At 49.7% G+C, this 15,058-nt stretch overlaps 1 protein-coding gene across 50 annotated transcripts in view; it reads right to left on the bottom strand.

The window, feature by feature from the left end:
- Positions 1 to 15,058, bottom strand: part of ZNF438 (zinc finger protein 438) — a 275,885-nt gene that overhangs the window by 90,784 nt on the left and 170,043 nt on the right. For 21 of the 50 annotated variants that reach the window (XR_003436090.1, XR_003436085.1, XR_003436093.1 and 18 more), the window contains 2 exons: positions 9,062 to 9,277; positions 8,250 to 8,365 (listed from right to left, as the gene is read on the bottom strand). The exons of 2 other annotated variants lie outside the window; for them this stretch is intronic. Coding sequence is in view for 21 of the 48 variants with exons in the window: in XM_027122080.1 (XP_026977881.1) it covers positions 14,184 to 14,802 (619 nt within the window). In the remaining 27 variants the exon portion in view is untranslated. Of the gene's footprint in view, positions 1 to 8,249; positions 8,369 to 8,584; positions 8,778 to 9,061; positions 9,278 to 10,130; positions 10,202 to 13,978; positions 14,803 to 15,058 lie in introns of those variants that run through there. 27 more of the 50 variants (XM_027122080.1, XM_027122076.1, XM_027122072.1 and 24 more) reach the window with 7 other exon arrangements.

Below are 15,058 nucleotides of genomic sequence, written 5' to 3'. Positions count from 1 at the left end.
CCCTCCCTTCGAAGGTCCTTCTTTGGTGATATTTCTGAAACGACCCGGTGGGGTATTTCTACCAGCTCTCACCTTTGGTATTAATACCAGTACCAGCCATTCCTATCTGAAATGTCTTTTATAATTACGTAATTACATACCTCATTGACCCAATTGTTAAGCCCACAGACTGATTAAATATTAACAACCGCTTGGTTCTCGTGGTGTCATTAGTTGGAACACAACCTAGTAATCTCAGGTAACACGCGATGGTAATTACCCTTCACATCCACACACAGCTGAAAACGCAGAGCAGTTAAGCCAGATAAGGTTGCCCGGTAAAATGCACCGCTTTAAATCCTGTTTTACCTCCACCGTCTCCAGCAAGGCGCGTTTCAGCCCAGCTCAGGGCTTTTCAGCAGGGGCTGGCTGGCGGCTGGCTGGGGAGGGGGAGGTGCAGGTGCACCAAACAGATCAACCTGCATGGACCCAGCCCTCTCTAGCCACAAATCCCACTGCGCTTCAGAAGCTCTAATGGGATTTTCCCCGAAGCACTGAGATGGAGACCGGGCTTAGCTCAAGCATCCCTCATTCCAGAAAACAGCGTTGAGTCCGGCAGAGCTCGCCTTGGCCATCCCTGCAGGCCGAGGAGCTGCAGGAGACTGGGTCCTGGGACCTGGCCTGGACCAGCCCCTCGGGCTTTGAAGGGTCCTTCTGTGCTGGCCTCCTTCCAAACCGGCCTTTTCCTTCAGGCCTTCCTAACCCTTTCCGCTGGAGACCCTCAGCTTCTCCGCCCCCTTTCTTCCTCTTCCACACCCTCTGACCCCTTCCATCCAACTCTGCCCCGCCCATGGCGCCCCGAAGAGCCTCTGCCCCATGGCACCTGTGGCTGGCAGGTCAGGAGCTGACTGGGGCGGGCTTAACGAGTGCTTCAGGTGTTGGGTCCACCTAGCTCTCCAGGCTGTGGGGTGGCCTGAGCCGCTTCCCGTTTGGAGGTGCTGCAAACATCCAGTCCGGGAACAAAATCTGCAGAAGCAAAGCTTCCGCACGTGCCTTGGGCAGCCCGGCTGGCCCTCGGGGCCTCTCCCGACTTCCTTTCCCGCATGCCTCAGCCGTGCCCTCCTGGTAGATGGGTAATGGTCTGTGTCCTGCCCTGGGCTGTTGGGTGCTACTGCAGTCTCTGTTCAGACCCCAGTGCACGGCTGGTGGACACTCTGGAATGTTCCTACACCATAGCTCAGACATGGGGGAGGACAGCACGGCCTGTCCAGCTCCAGACCTGTCCAGGCTGGCTCTGCTCAGCGCGGAACACCTGCGGCCACCTCCCTTCTGACCCCAGGGTGGTGGTGCTGGAGGCTACCTGGAAGGCGAGCGCCTTGAGAAGGACTGTGACATCAAATGTAACATCCCTCTAAACACTAAGGATGGGCTGCCGTGCTCTGCTTGGCTAATAATGAACCAGCATGAATGAGAAAGCATTAGCTAATTATTGCTCAGATCACATTTAAAAAACTACCACTCTTTGCTGAACTTTGGGGAAATGTATAGAAGGATTTGGGCTCATCTTAAAGATGTACTAATGCATGGGCAGCAGGAGAAAAAAGAAGGGGCAGGTTAAGCAGAGCTGATACTGATGAAGCAACTCCACGGGGTGCAGGCGCTGGGTGTCAGCACTGGTGAGGGGCTCAGGGTCCCGCAGGCCTCATCACGATGGCCTGGTGCCCTGGTCCTCGCCTCTGACCCTGTGAACCTAATGTCCCGTGGCTTTATAAATTAAGAGTGATAAAAGAGGTTGGCATCTATATTACACGCCAGAGACCTCCTGCTTTAGGTCAGAGAGGAAAATGCAAAAAACATCTTTTTTTTTTTTTTTTTTTTTTTCCGGCCGCCTGCAGCTGGTGGGATCTTAATTCCCTGACCAGGGATTGAACCCGCACCCTCGGCAGTGAAAGCGCGGAGTCCTAACCACTGGACCGCCAGCGAATTCCCCAATCTCCTTCTTAAAAACAACATTCTTTGCAGCAAATCTGAGGTTTGTATTTAATGCCCAGCAGGGCAGAGCTGTCTAAATCCTCCAAAGCAAAACAGACTGGCAACCATCCTCCCAGGAAGAGAAGGTAGTTTTCGTTTGACAACTCATTTGCTTGATCTTAATTAGCCGCGAGGTTTTTGTTGTTGGTGGTGTTTGTTTATTTAATACCAAAGCCAGGGGAAAAGTCAGATGGAGCAACGTTACCCAACATTCAACTCTCTGGAGGAGAAACTCAAGTCATGAACGTGATTGATTTCTGTCCATTGTCTGGGGAATCGTTAAAACTAACTTTAAAATTAAGGAGACATGATCGATGGCTCCTGCTTTGCTAATTTCCTATGTGACATCTTATCTAAGGATTTGCCCCTGTAATTAGTCAGCCCCAAGGCAAATTGGGTTGTAAGCCTTTCTCCTCTTCTGACATTTCAATACAGAAGTTTCATTTTCTGCTCTATGATGTCTCAGCTACCTACCTCTTTATGCCCAGCAAAGCAGCAAACTCTTGTGCCAGCAGCCGGGCTCCTAACCAGGTCCAGCTGCCCCGATGTTTAGTCAGCGCTGTGCCCAGCATCCTGCATTGTGGCTCCTGCCTTTGTGGATTTATCATTTTTCTTCCCTATTATGAGACTGTTCCCAGGGAATGCTTTTTCGAGGCTGGCAGTAGGCATGCGGAGCCCTAGAAACCTGACAAGCCTGTCTGAGCCATGATTGAAAAAGTGGTTCGTCTTACGGCCGCAGTGGGGAAGATGCAAGAGTTTAATTGGGTCGGACTTCAGGATTCAGATCATAGTCTTCCCTGGAGGTATGCGTGGCAGGAAGCAACATTACCAAATCCAGGACCTTTCTAAAGGCTGAAATGAATCAAGTTCCAGGATCATCTGTTAATGGGAAAATGTACGAGAGCATTTGAACGTTTAATTACAATATTCTGTAACTGTTAAATCAGCAGTGACATTACAGAATGCTCTCGGTGACCAGATTACATGATGTATTTCTGTGTGAGAAGGCAACGATGCAAAATGATGTCATCGCAGGCACCTTTCCTGCTCCTTCATCGTCCCCCAAAGGGAGAAATTCAAATAGATAATTTGACTTGATTGTTTTTAATTACATCGTAAACATTTCAGAAAAAATTCGAGGATGAAGGTGAACACGAATCAGTTGGTAATAAAAATGCAGGCTCCAATTCTTCTTGGATGACAGATGAAATGAGTTTAATACATTCTTGCTCTGTGGAAAATACGGAACATTTAAAACTGCAAACAACTGAATTCAATTAGCAGACCTCGTTCAAAACAGCTTGGAGAACCGGAGGACCGGGAACTCTTATTATCCACTCACTGCAGAGGTAGGAAAGCATCATAGTTCACGGCTGATGGGAATTGGTGGGGAAACAATGTAAAATTGGCCCCTGTGTTTTTCCATCCAGCCTGAACTGGCAAGCAGATCCACTAAGAGTTTCAGCTGCTAATGTTTTCCACCCCTCACCTTTCATAAGCCCTTAATTCATCAGAAGGATAGAAAAGTGGACAAAATACTTTCAGTGTTGAAAGATGGACCGCTAACTGCATTGCTTTCAAATGCAAGTAAATCCCAACGGTGAAGTTCAATTCCGAATTTCCCTCCACTAATAAATCACAATCGGCCATTGTCGGTGGGCCGTACTCTGCTCCCCACCTCAGAAGAAACCGGTCCTGGGCTTGCTTTTTGAGTTGGTGATGCTCCCTGCTTCGGAGAAGAGAGCACATGTTTTATAGAAGGGTGGGCCTTGGCCGTGGTGTTCACGGGTTGTGTTTTTTGTTGCTTAGCCAGGCCATCACTTCCACAGCCCCGGAAACACACAAACAGCGGGCTTCACACATTTAATTGCTTCGACCTGTCTGCAGCGGGAACCCTGTTGGTCACCTGTGCCGTGGACGGTCCTTCCTCCGTTTAATTAGTTGCTAATCAAGTTTCATGAAAGAAACAGTACCTTGAACTTGAGAAGCACAGCTTACTTAGGAAACCAGAATCTTCTGCGGGTTTCCTCGACCCCCACAGCAGTACGATTCCAATGAAGACATTCAACGGAGTCTCCACATGCCTGCTTTTCATTTACCAGAAGTGGCCCTCCGATGCCCCTAGAGCCAGAGCAGGTGATCCAGTGAGAGGACACCACTCAAATGCCCATCTGGGCATCTGTTCTGGAAACCACCCGTCCCCACTTCACTCTGGGAAGGTGCGGGTTCAATGCTTCCTTTGAAGTCTCATGCTTCAGCCCCCTCTCTCTTAATTCAACATCCTGAAAACCTGCGTTGTGCATATGTTCTGAGCCTGTGGTACCTTGTCACTTGCACTTTGTATATATCACTTGATAGCATTGGTTCACAAAACCCAGCGAACTGTGCTTCTTGGGCTAGAAAGGTAGGTTTGACAGTTGAGGATTTTAGCCTTCCTTGGGGAGGTGAGAACTTCCGGACAAAGAACGTTGTCTGCCCTTCCGGTAAACAGTGAATGCTGCCCACCCCCAAGCTATCAGCTACTGCAGCTGCCCCCTGGTGGGGGGCACTCAGGAGGGTGAAGGTCAGATGCTGGCCCTAGGAAGATGCTACGAAAGGAATCATTTCAATGAGCCCAGACTCTTGCCTCTTCCCATACACAGAAAAGCACTCAAATCACTAACCTCAGATGTCTGTCCTTGTGATTAACAGTCATCTTTTGATGTTGGACTATATATATATATATTTTTTTTTTTTCCAGCAAAACCTCCTATATATCCTCCCTTACCTCTTTGGAACAGTCCCTCAGAGCGATCTCAGAGGCTGATCCCCAGGCTAGAGTCCTCAGTAAGACTCCTGAACTGGCAACTTTCAGGCTGTGCTTTTTTTTTTTCAGTCAACAAACTCACCCAGGAAGACGGGACTCCACTCCACGCCCATCTGCGTGAATCCCGAGCCTATGCGGTAGAAGCGGGCTTTGGAACGGGACGGGAGCAGCTGCTGCCAGGCCCTCGGGGTGTCCGGTCCCCCCCCCCCCGCACTGGGGGTGGGCTTGGGAGGCGGGGTGAGGGCGAGCCTGCCAGGGGGCGGACTCCGCTGTTGGCGACCCCCCAGGCCGCAGCTGCGGGTGCAGAGGGCCCACCCAGAAGTGATGAAGGCGGGAGCAGAGCCTGCTGGGGGTCTTCTGGGTTGGCTCCAGGCGGCTTCCCCCAGGCTTGACTCAAGGGTGGGCAGAAAGGGAGACTAAACAAAGAATAAGTGCTCACTGGGAGAAATGGAGGGCTGCCTCCCAGTTCGGGGCCCCGTAAAAAAGCGTGTCCCCGTCTGAGGAGGAAGCAGAGGAAGGCTCCTGCGACCTCCGCGGGAACGGGCCCACCGCGAGTGACGGCCACGTGGACCACGGGCGCACGGATTGAGAGGCGGGGCCAGAAGAGCAGAGCCTGGTGGGGGCGGGGGAGGCAGCCCCGCCCTGCATGGGAGAGAGCAGGGCTGGGGACGGGAGCGGCTCAGCTCCAAGGCCGGGGTCTCAGAGCCGGGGCGGGGGGGTGGGGGGGTCATTTCCACCCGTGTTCCCTGGACGGGACATGTTCAGGATGGCTTGGCTGTAAAACCGCGGTTATATGATAAATATTGGTTTAAAAGGGGGAAATAATACAGTCCATGGGGTGCGGGGGGCGATTTCTACATGCTTCAGATTCCACAGACTTTTCGGTGGTTGTTGATCTTATTTTTCTGGCCTTCTAAAAGAATGTCCATTTAGGCCATTTTCTCGAGGATGTTGTTGAATGTGACAAAATATTGGGATAAGCTTGCTGCCGGCCGTACGGGCACCCGTGCCAGGCCGCCCTTAGGAAACGGGCCGCTCTCACCTAGATGGGCTGCAGTTTGGACCGTAGGGCTGCCCGCTGTGAAACGTTTAGTTTTTATTTTTTTGGCCATGCCATACTGCAGGCGGGATCCAAGCCCCCCGACCGGGGATTGAACCCGCGCCCCCTGCACCGGAAGCGCGGCATCTTAACCACTGGACCGCCGGGGAAGGCCCGGGTGTGAAAGGTTTAATGCCAACCTCACAGTGCAGCGAGCCAATTCATTCTACCTGAGACTGATGTGGTCCACGCAAATCACACCTTCAGCCACAAGGCGTAGAAAGAGAGCCATTAGGCTGTTTTCCTGAAATTTGGTCAAACACGCCCACTTCAGGAGAAGTAGCTCTTTCATCTTCCCCCTCCATCAGCTTCACCACCAACTAAGTCGCAGTGGTTTTTTCCCACTAAGTTAAAAGACTATTAATGCCCAAGTATGCTTAAGTCCGGCTGAAACTGTTTTAAATTCCTTGTTAATAGTAGAAGGCCTTTCGCGATTTCTGAATGGATTACTTGTGACACTGATGGCCCTGCAGCCCCAAACTCTCCGTTATCCTCAGCAGAGAGCAAACCTTGGGTCAAGACAGCATGATTTCCTGCTACTGTCTCAACTCTTGAGCAAATCGCTTCGTTTTGGAGCCCAGAACTTTCCCTTCTGGGATTGTCAACCAGGAGGCCAATTGGTGTCCATTTTGGCAATGGATTTTATGATGGGGAAATTTTCCCAGTTGTGAGTGGACTGAAATCCCCAGTGAATCCCACCGGACCCAGAAAAGCACGAGTCCTTTGTGAAACTGGCATAAGATTGCCCTCTTCGATAATAAGGGCCCTCAGAGTTAACAAATACCACTGAGGTTATTACTTTCCGTATGAGATGATGAAGATGTTTGAAATAGTGTTTTCAGGGCACTGATGAAAATCAAAGCAAAACGAAAACATCCGATCACAGCCAATTTCCTTCTCTCCTACTGCCTCTTACTGTCAATGAAAGAGTCCTATGCTCCCGTCTATGTGCAAACGGAAAAGTACAGCTGGGCAACAGCATCTCCTGGGTAACCCCATGTGACCGGAAGTGCAGAGGATCTTCTCCGACCAGTGGTGCTCTGTGCTGGGCTGGCTTTCCAGCCGGGGGGCCCCAAGTGGGCTAGGGTGTGGGTCTCCACATGAGCTGGGCACGCACGCATGTGTGTTGATTGGGAAATCTCCCTGGAGGACCCGTGAGTAGTTCCATAAACACTTTTTTGGGCAACTTGGGACAGATTTAAGCTGCTATGAAAAGGGGAACCAGACAGATTTTATTTAAGCCAACACATGAAAATTGCGAGAGAGGGCCCTCCGAGGAATACACACAGGAGAGTGTGATTAACTAGGTGTTAACTTTGAGTGCTTTGGGCCAAGCGACAGCTGCGTGACAGACAGACTTTGTGTTCACGGCAGCACCGGGTATTGGACATGGGAGGGGGTGGGCGTTTGTTCGCATCCGTGAGAGCCTTGGTCTAATCTCAGCGTCACTCCCTGGAGATGGTGGAAGGATACAGATCGTTTTGAAGTCTAAGTGGCCCTTTCTTCGGCCACGTTCTACCCTTGTGACCCAGTTATACCGCAGCCCTGGCAAAACGGCAGAACATCTGACAGGACAGTGAGGCCAGGAGGACGAGAAGGAGGGGGTCATACCCACATCCTCAGAAAACCTGGCCCGATGTGGGCTTCTTAGCACAGGCGAGGAGAGGAGGAGAGGGCAGAGGGGAGAGGAAGGCTGTTGGTTCCAGTAGGTTCCAATGCCGTCAGAATCTGCATCTTCTTCAGAGGACCAGATTTCTGCTGCACCATTTTATTTGAATTAGGATGAGAAATGAGAGACGACTTCAAACCCAGCCCAAACCCAGAGTCAGTAGCTCTGGTCAACTGAAACTTTGGAAGAGCTTTTCAGGGTGAGCCTGGGCCAGGTGGCGATGCCTCTGGGTTCCTAAGGGACCTTCACTCTTTTCCAAAGGGTACTCAGGAGCCCCCCAGGGCATTACTGAGAAACCAAAAGGCCTTCTTAGCGGCCACAGGGCTTCAGAACTTGCCAGCATTAGTCACCCCTTTGGCTTGAGGCCACCCTTCAGAAGGCCTATAAAATGCAAATCTGGGGAGAGATGCGGTGCTCCTTCAGGCCCTGACGGCAGGGACTGGAGGGCCTGGGTTGACAGACAGCCCAGGGAGGCCACAGAGGGACAGGGAGGGTGACAAGTCTGACGGCTGTAGCAGTCTAGTTCAGATTGGGGCCTTATTGGTGGGTCATGAGATGAATTTAGTGCGAGGGAGCCAGAATTAAAAGAAGAAATTAGAACATTCAAGATGCAAAGTGCATGATTATGTAGACTGTATTATTTTTACGAAATGAAACTTTTGTACCTGTGGGCTGTGGTGCGGTACTGTCAGGCAGCAGGGGCTCAAGCTCAAGGGGTCAGACGACTTCTCCTTCCTTCACAGCGTTGCCGAGGCCTTCCCGAACGACGGCAGCCCAGCTACTGCTTAATCCGGTGAAGACATTTTGCAACCCAAAAACAATCAATAAAATGCAGCCAAACATTCCAATAACGCAAAAGTAAGTGTCCCGCTTTGCCATCTCCTGGTACCCCCTTCCTGAAGCCCCCTTCCGGGAAAACTCCTATGCATATTACAAGCACACATCGACCCCTTCTCGCCCACCCTTCCTTCCTCCTTTTTCACATGACAGCACACTGTACGTGCTCTGCATCTTGCTTCCTGCGCACAGTACAGATTTCAGCACATGAGGTGCAACTTCCATCTCTTCTCCTGCAGCACGGTATTCCGTCCCCTGGAGCACTGAAGCTTCTTTAAACCGGCTCTGACGGATACTTGAATTTGTGTTCAGTCTTATAAACAATGCTGCCCTGAACATCCTCACATATGTGTCGACTGAAAAAAACCCACAACCCTGAAGTTGAGAATTACATTTTATTTGGTGGACATACTAAGCACTTAGGCCCTGGAGAGAGGCTCTCAGATCGCTTGGAGGGACCGGAAGGGAGAAGCCAGGATATATAGGAGTTTTTGCAAAAAAAACCCAGGTCATCAGAACATCGAATGATGACTGTTAATTAAAGAAAACCAGACATCTCAAATTAATGAATTTAGCAATTTTCTGTGTATGGGAAGATGCAAGGGTCTGGGCTCACTGAAATGATTCCTTTGATATGCACCTTAGCTATCTGGGGCCGGCATGCTGGGTGTCTCCGTCCCGAATCCGCTCTGGGTGCACAGTCTGGGGCGGCTGCAGTGGCTGACAGCTTGACGGCTGCAACATCCTTTGTTTCCTGATATGGCAGGTGCCTTTCTTTGTCCACATCTGTCTGTGAACTCGTGCGGTAATAGCTATAGGCCAGATTCCTGGAAGTGGAGTTCCTGGGTCAAAACGTCTGTGCATTTTAAAAAGATTTTGATAGAAATTGTCACATTTGGCTTGTTCCATGGAGGTGGTACCAAACTATTAATCCCATTCTGCTGCCTGGACCCTAGACCCAGGCTCACCACTACCCTACGGCACCCCACTGGGCCTTTCCTTTCATCATCAAAAAGTTCCTCATGCCGTGTCTTGACGTGGCACTGCTGCCCTCGTGCTGGCCCTACCCACCCTTTACTTCAAGAAAGAATAAACACCATTCAAAGGACTTAAGTCTTCCTGGATATTTCAACTTTCCTTAGTTGTAACCATTGTCAAAAAGGCTTGGTTCAATGAATGTCTTAGGAAAAATTTAACTGCTTTAATTTGGATGAGACTGGGAAAAGGCAGTGTATTAGTTTCATAAGAGCACACACTTAGCAATGACTTCCGGAAATAGCCAGAGCTTAGGGAGGGTCCTGCAGCTCGTATGTTTGAGCCCCTGGATCTCCTCCGGGGCCAGATTTTTGTGGTAAGGTCTGCATGACAACTCAGGCAATAATCAGATCAAGTTCATGGCTGTTTCTGCAAATGCCCTTAGAACACCTGGTGGGCGGTCTCTTTGCCACACCTGACTGGAGATTAAATTCCTACTTAATGACAGAAGGTAAAATCTTTCATTTTTTTGAGTAGCACTTAGTGGCTGATTTATCAAAACATGATCTATTGTGATGCTAACCACTTGCAGTTTTGTTTGTGGAATGTACTGAAAGAGGCAAGTACTGCCATCCTATTACAGGTGAATTCTTTATGGCTAAGCTGACCAAGGCGTGGTGGGCAATTTTGAACATGTGAGCAAGTTTCACTGAAAAAAAAAAAAAATCCCAAACCTGTTTAGCTTCACATCAAAATCAGAACAAGTGTCACATTTGGTCTCCTTCAGTAGACCCTGGATCTTCTCCTAGGGTTAAGGCAACACATTGAAACATTCTCACACTTCAGAGCACGGAAGATGTGATGTACTACTTAGCTAACATCCTAAACACAAGTTTAAAATATGCTTGCAAAACCAAGGTTATAGTTTTATTATGGGGACAACCATGACCATGACCAAATATGGGATACAATAAACATTTCACCTCCAAAAGGAGCATCCCTGGAGAGGTGAATATGGTTCAGATATGTATTGGACCCCAAGTCCAGATAAGCTGCTGACTGCCTGACGTTAGGCAAGTCCATATAAAGTTGAAGCTAAATACCTGTTAAATCCCAGTTCATCCTTACCGGGGCCCTTTCCTCCGAGCTCAGCACGAAGGGGAGATTCTACAGAATGTGTACCTAACAAAACACGTCAGCAGCTTGAATGGAGCAAACTGGTCCAGATCTGAGAATTCCAGTAAATAAATGGAGCTGAGCATTTATTGCCAATGATCATGTCACTGGGGCCACAGAAAACTGGAGCGGGGCAGCTGGGGGGTGGGAAGGAGCATGGAGCCAGGGAAGACAGTGGAATGCACGCAGGTTGGATTATTTATGGCGTGCTGATGGACAGACAACTTTCCATATGAGAGGAACGGTCAAGCTCCAGCAGGAACAGGTCCAGAGAAAGAGAGAGAAACGAAAGGGGTCATGAATAAAAGTGACAGCTAATGAAACAATACAAATCTAAAATGCTGTAACTTTCAGAAATAATTTAGGGCCAAAAGAAAAAGAAAAAAAAAACCCAAAAAACCCCCTCATTTTTCTGGCTCTGGGACAACTTGCCGAGAAGCGAAAGACATGAAGTGAAATGGACGTGCTGCATTTAAGACCAAATCTGCCTCTGTGCCTTCCTAGCTCTAAGGTGGGGAGCTCCTGAAGCTGGATTTATTCATAGAAAGGGAAAGGGACAATTTCATGTGTTTTTTGCTCACGTATCTATTTTTTCAACAAATATTGTACACTGTTCCTTGTCAGGGGCTGGATCCTCTGGGGCTATGTGCTGAGCAAAGACACAGTCCCTGCCCTCAAAAGGCTTATGGTCCAGTGTGGGAAACAGACAAGCCCACTGTGAGGTTCAGGACACTGGGGCGGGCGCTGTGACCAGGGCCAGCAGAGGCCGCGGAGGGCAGCCCCGGGGAGGGATTCGTGGCCCACAGTGGAACTGAGAACAGAGATCATCTAGTGAAGTTTACCTCCTGTATTGACTAAGTAGACGCCAAACCTCCATGTGATCCCAACCCCAGTTTATTTAAAAATTAAAATACACTTTTTATGCAAAGATGCAAATGTCTGTGGTTCTCCGCAGAGGTTTTATCCTTGAATTCTGGACGTGAGGCCGACCTGAGCTGTTTTGTTACCCTTTTACGGCATCACATACCTCTTCTTGCAAGTCTGCCCAAAGGTATAATAAATAACAGCCCCCAGTTACTCCGTGGCCCAAGTGTGCCCCACGCTCTATTTGTGTGGCGTCGACCATTCACAACAGATGCTTTGGTGGGGGGGTGTCACGGCTCCCATCTTACCGGTGGGAGAATGGGGCCTCGAAAGGCAACTCACGGGCAGTAAGCCTCACAGCACCTCCTTGTACACGTCACTGCCTGTGGGTCACCTACGTAGGCTGGGACGTCTGCGTCCACGGAAGGACTGGCAAGCAAGACCCCCCGGGGAATCAACTTGAGCTGTTCCCGAAGTTCTTTAGCTGAACGATTCCCTTTTATCCAACCTCCCCAGTCGGAGTCCCTTTTCGCAGCATTCCCACTGAAGAAGCGTCGTCGTTAAGGACCAGAAACTCCCTGACCTAGGTGGCACTGGGCTGCTCCTGGAGAAACGCAGGGAGCGTCCTGAGAAGGGGACCCAGGCAGAGCGCTTCGTGAAGAGCCAACTGCATCTCCCCAGCTTTGCTCTTGGCCCATCCTAACCCTCTATTTCTTTCCAGAGGCTACCTGAGCCCTTGCTGTCTTGTTCTCACTGCAAGAATATGGGATTAAACATGGGCCACAGGCGAGAGTCCTCGCAACCTCGGGGACTTCGGACTCTCCTCTACGTGCGGGGTGGATGCACTCTGCCCCCCACACCTTTGTCTCCAACCGGACCCGCTCCTCTGCCCGAGGCCTTCTTGGCCAGTATTTCAGAAACACTGCTTAGCATCTGAAGACAGAGGGGTCTAAGAAGCACTTTAGAGTTTAAGTCAAGTTTCATGGTTTGAACTCAAGTAGCATTCGTGGTAGCTCTCATTTGTTAGTGTCTCCGAGACCACTCTTCCCAAAACAAACTAGATGCTGCGCTGAATGGTAAAGCTGTCCCGTGACTAGCCGAGTTCTAAAAATACTCACACAGTGGAGGTCTGATAGCATCTCTCTGAGATCGGGTGCAGTGTGATCGACGGATGAACCACAGCAGAATCTTCACGAGATTTCTATCCCACCTTCTTATTCTCAAATTTATAAAACTATTTGCAAAAAAGCCAAGGATTGAGTTTTCCTTTTTTTGCGCTATTTGAACCAAATTGTACTTATGAACACTTGGTTTTAAAACGAGACATTCAGAAAGATGATTTAAGACCCGCTAGCTCATCAGTTAGAACTTAGGTCTTCCTCCGTTTAGGTAACTTCCTTTAACACAGAAAAATGTTATGACGATGCCCGGGCCCAGCTTCAGGAACAGGGCTGGCCACGTGCACGGCGCTTTCAACCAAAGCCCGGGATCCCAGTGGCTTGAAGTGTTCAGACTCCCGCATTCCGAGAGAACGATTTTGCAGCCAGGACGGCCAGAAACTTCAAATGGCAACATTTCTGATTCGAGGTAATTTCCCAAGAATTTAACAGGCAATCATTTACTCCTGACTTTCAAAGAGGACCCGGGCTTGAAAGGCACAGTTGCATCTAAAATTGATCAGCCAGTGACAGCCCTCTGAAGTTACTGGGGAAGAGGAAAGGCTGCTGAGACACCTGACATCTGGGCTGAACTACCCAGTTCACTCTCCAGGTTGTAAATTTTCTGACTCAAAAGACTTTTTGAAAATAACTTTTTAACAAAAAAGTGGTTTTTCTATTAGCTGAAGTACTGAGAAATGGCTGATGACTTTGACGGGAACACTACAGGTATCAGACTTATAGCATCTAAGCTTCAACGGATGTGCACTTAAGAAAATGAATTAAAAAAAATCAAAGTCCTGAAAACACGGACTTCCAGTTATGACGGATGAGAACCTTGTTTAAGGTGCTGCTCTACGGCATATTCAAACAAACTAGAGAATCTGATGAAGATCAACAATAGGCCAGGGCTGAGACAGAAATGATTTTGTCACCTGGACATTTACCACATTTGTCGACCTACTTAAACAGAAAACATGTGAACAAAAGGACACATACACGCACACAGACAGGAAATAACTCAAACACGTGTTTTTACTAAAAACCGTACTTGAAGAATAGCCTATAATACTCTACATTTCAATCTGCAAATTTATCTTTTTATTGAATCTGAAATAAAGTCTCAGATACTAACAGGACATAGAATTTTAAAATAAAACTGCATTATGTTAGAAAAATATGCATCAAGGGCATATGTACACATATATGTGTGTGTGTATATATATATATTTGTTTGTTTGTTTGTTTCTTTTGCGGTACGCCGGCCTCTCACTGGCCTCTCCCGTCGCGGAGCACAGCTCCGGACACGCAGGCTCAGCGGCCATGGCTCACGGGCCCAGCCGCTCCGCGGCATGTGGGATCCTCCCAGACCGGGGCACGAACCCGTGTCCCCTGCATTGGCAGGCGGACTCTGAACCACCGCGCCACCAGGGGAGCCCCAGACATATATATTTCATAATAAAATAAAACTGTACAAACTCACTGCGCTCATTAAAGCTGATCCTAACCTGCTTGATTTTTGGTATTAAGCACCACCATGGAACAGAGGAAGCGGAGAGAAAACCTCCCCTTACCCCCCGGCTCCCTGCCTCATTTTCCGGTCTCGCTGGAAGGTTCGATGACTCCCTGGCTGGACAGCGTGCTGAGAACCGTCCAGAGTTTCAGAGGGTCCTCGCACTTGTGGCGCTCTTCCCAATGCAGGAGCAGCTCTTCCTTCCTTCCCAGCATCTGTGCACAAAGGACGCAGCGAAAGCCAGGCCGAGGCGGGGAGAGGGCAGCGTCGGGGCCAGGACCCTCGGGGCCCTGGGGGTGTCCTCCGGGCTCACTGGGTCCTGGCTGGGCTCCTTCACGTTTCGCAAGTATCTCCACCTCATTCTGATGACGGAGGTAGAGTTGCTTTTTCAGTCTGGGGACTGCACAGAGCTCCCCGTCCAAGGGACGGTGCTTAAGCTGCTTTCTTCTCTCAGGATGTTTCCATAAAGGAGCAGCCTGTTGAACCAGTTCTCCCTGAGCTCCCCTGCTTCCTGGGGAGGGTGAGAGCTCCTCTTGCAACTGGCCCTGGATTTCCTCTCCGTGAACGTAAAGCAGGTGGAACTTGATTTCAGCAAAAGACTGGGCAGTGATCTGACAGCGGCCACATCTGATCTGGAATTTGACCTCATCAGCCTGGTTTAGAAGGAGGTCTTCTTCCAGGCTGGACTTGGTCTCCCTGGAAAGGGGGGAAAGAGTCTGTATCAGATCTCATGGAAGAATACAAGCGGAACTTCTCCTTACAGCTCCTGGCCTTCGGGGATCTCAGACACACTCACCGAGGAGGGGCCGAAGGAGGGGCAAGCAGAGAGCGCGTGGGAGGCAGAGGCCACGGTGAAGGCCAAGGTCAGTGCTGCCTGGGGCCTCACACTTCCCACGCCCGCAGGGTCCACTTCGGAAGGAGGCTCCCCCGGGAGCCACCTGTTCTTTGGTTA

Source organism: Aethalodelphis obliquidens, unplaced genomic scaffold (assembly GCF_003676395.1).
Source record: "Aethalodelphis obliquidens isolate GAN/ISIS:26980383/991018 unplaced genomic scaffold, ASM367639v1 scaffold23, whole genome shotgun sequence".
Lineage (NCBI taxonomy): Eukaryota > Metazoa > Chordata > Mammalia > Artiodactyla > Delphinidae > Aethalodelphis > Aethalodelphis obliquidens.
This window is presented reverse-complemented; position numbering and strand designations above follow the sequence as displayed.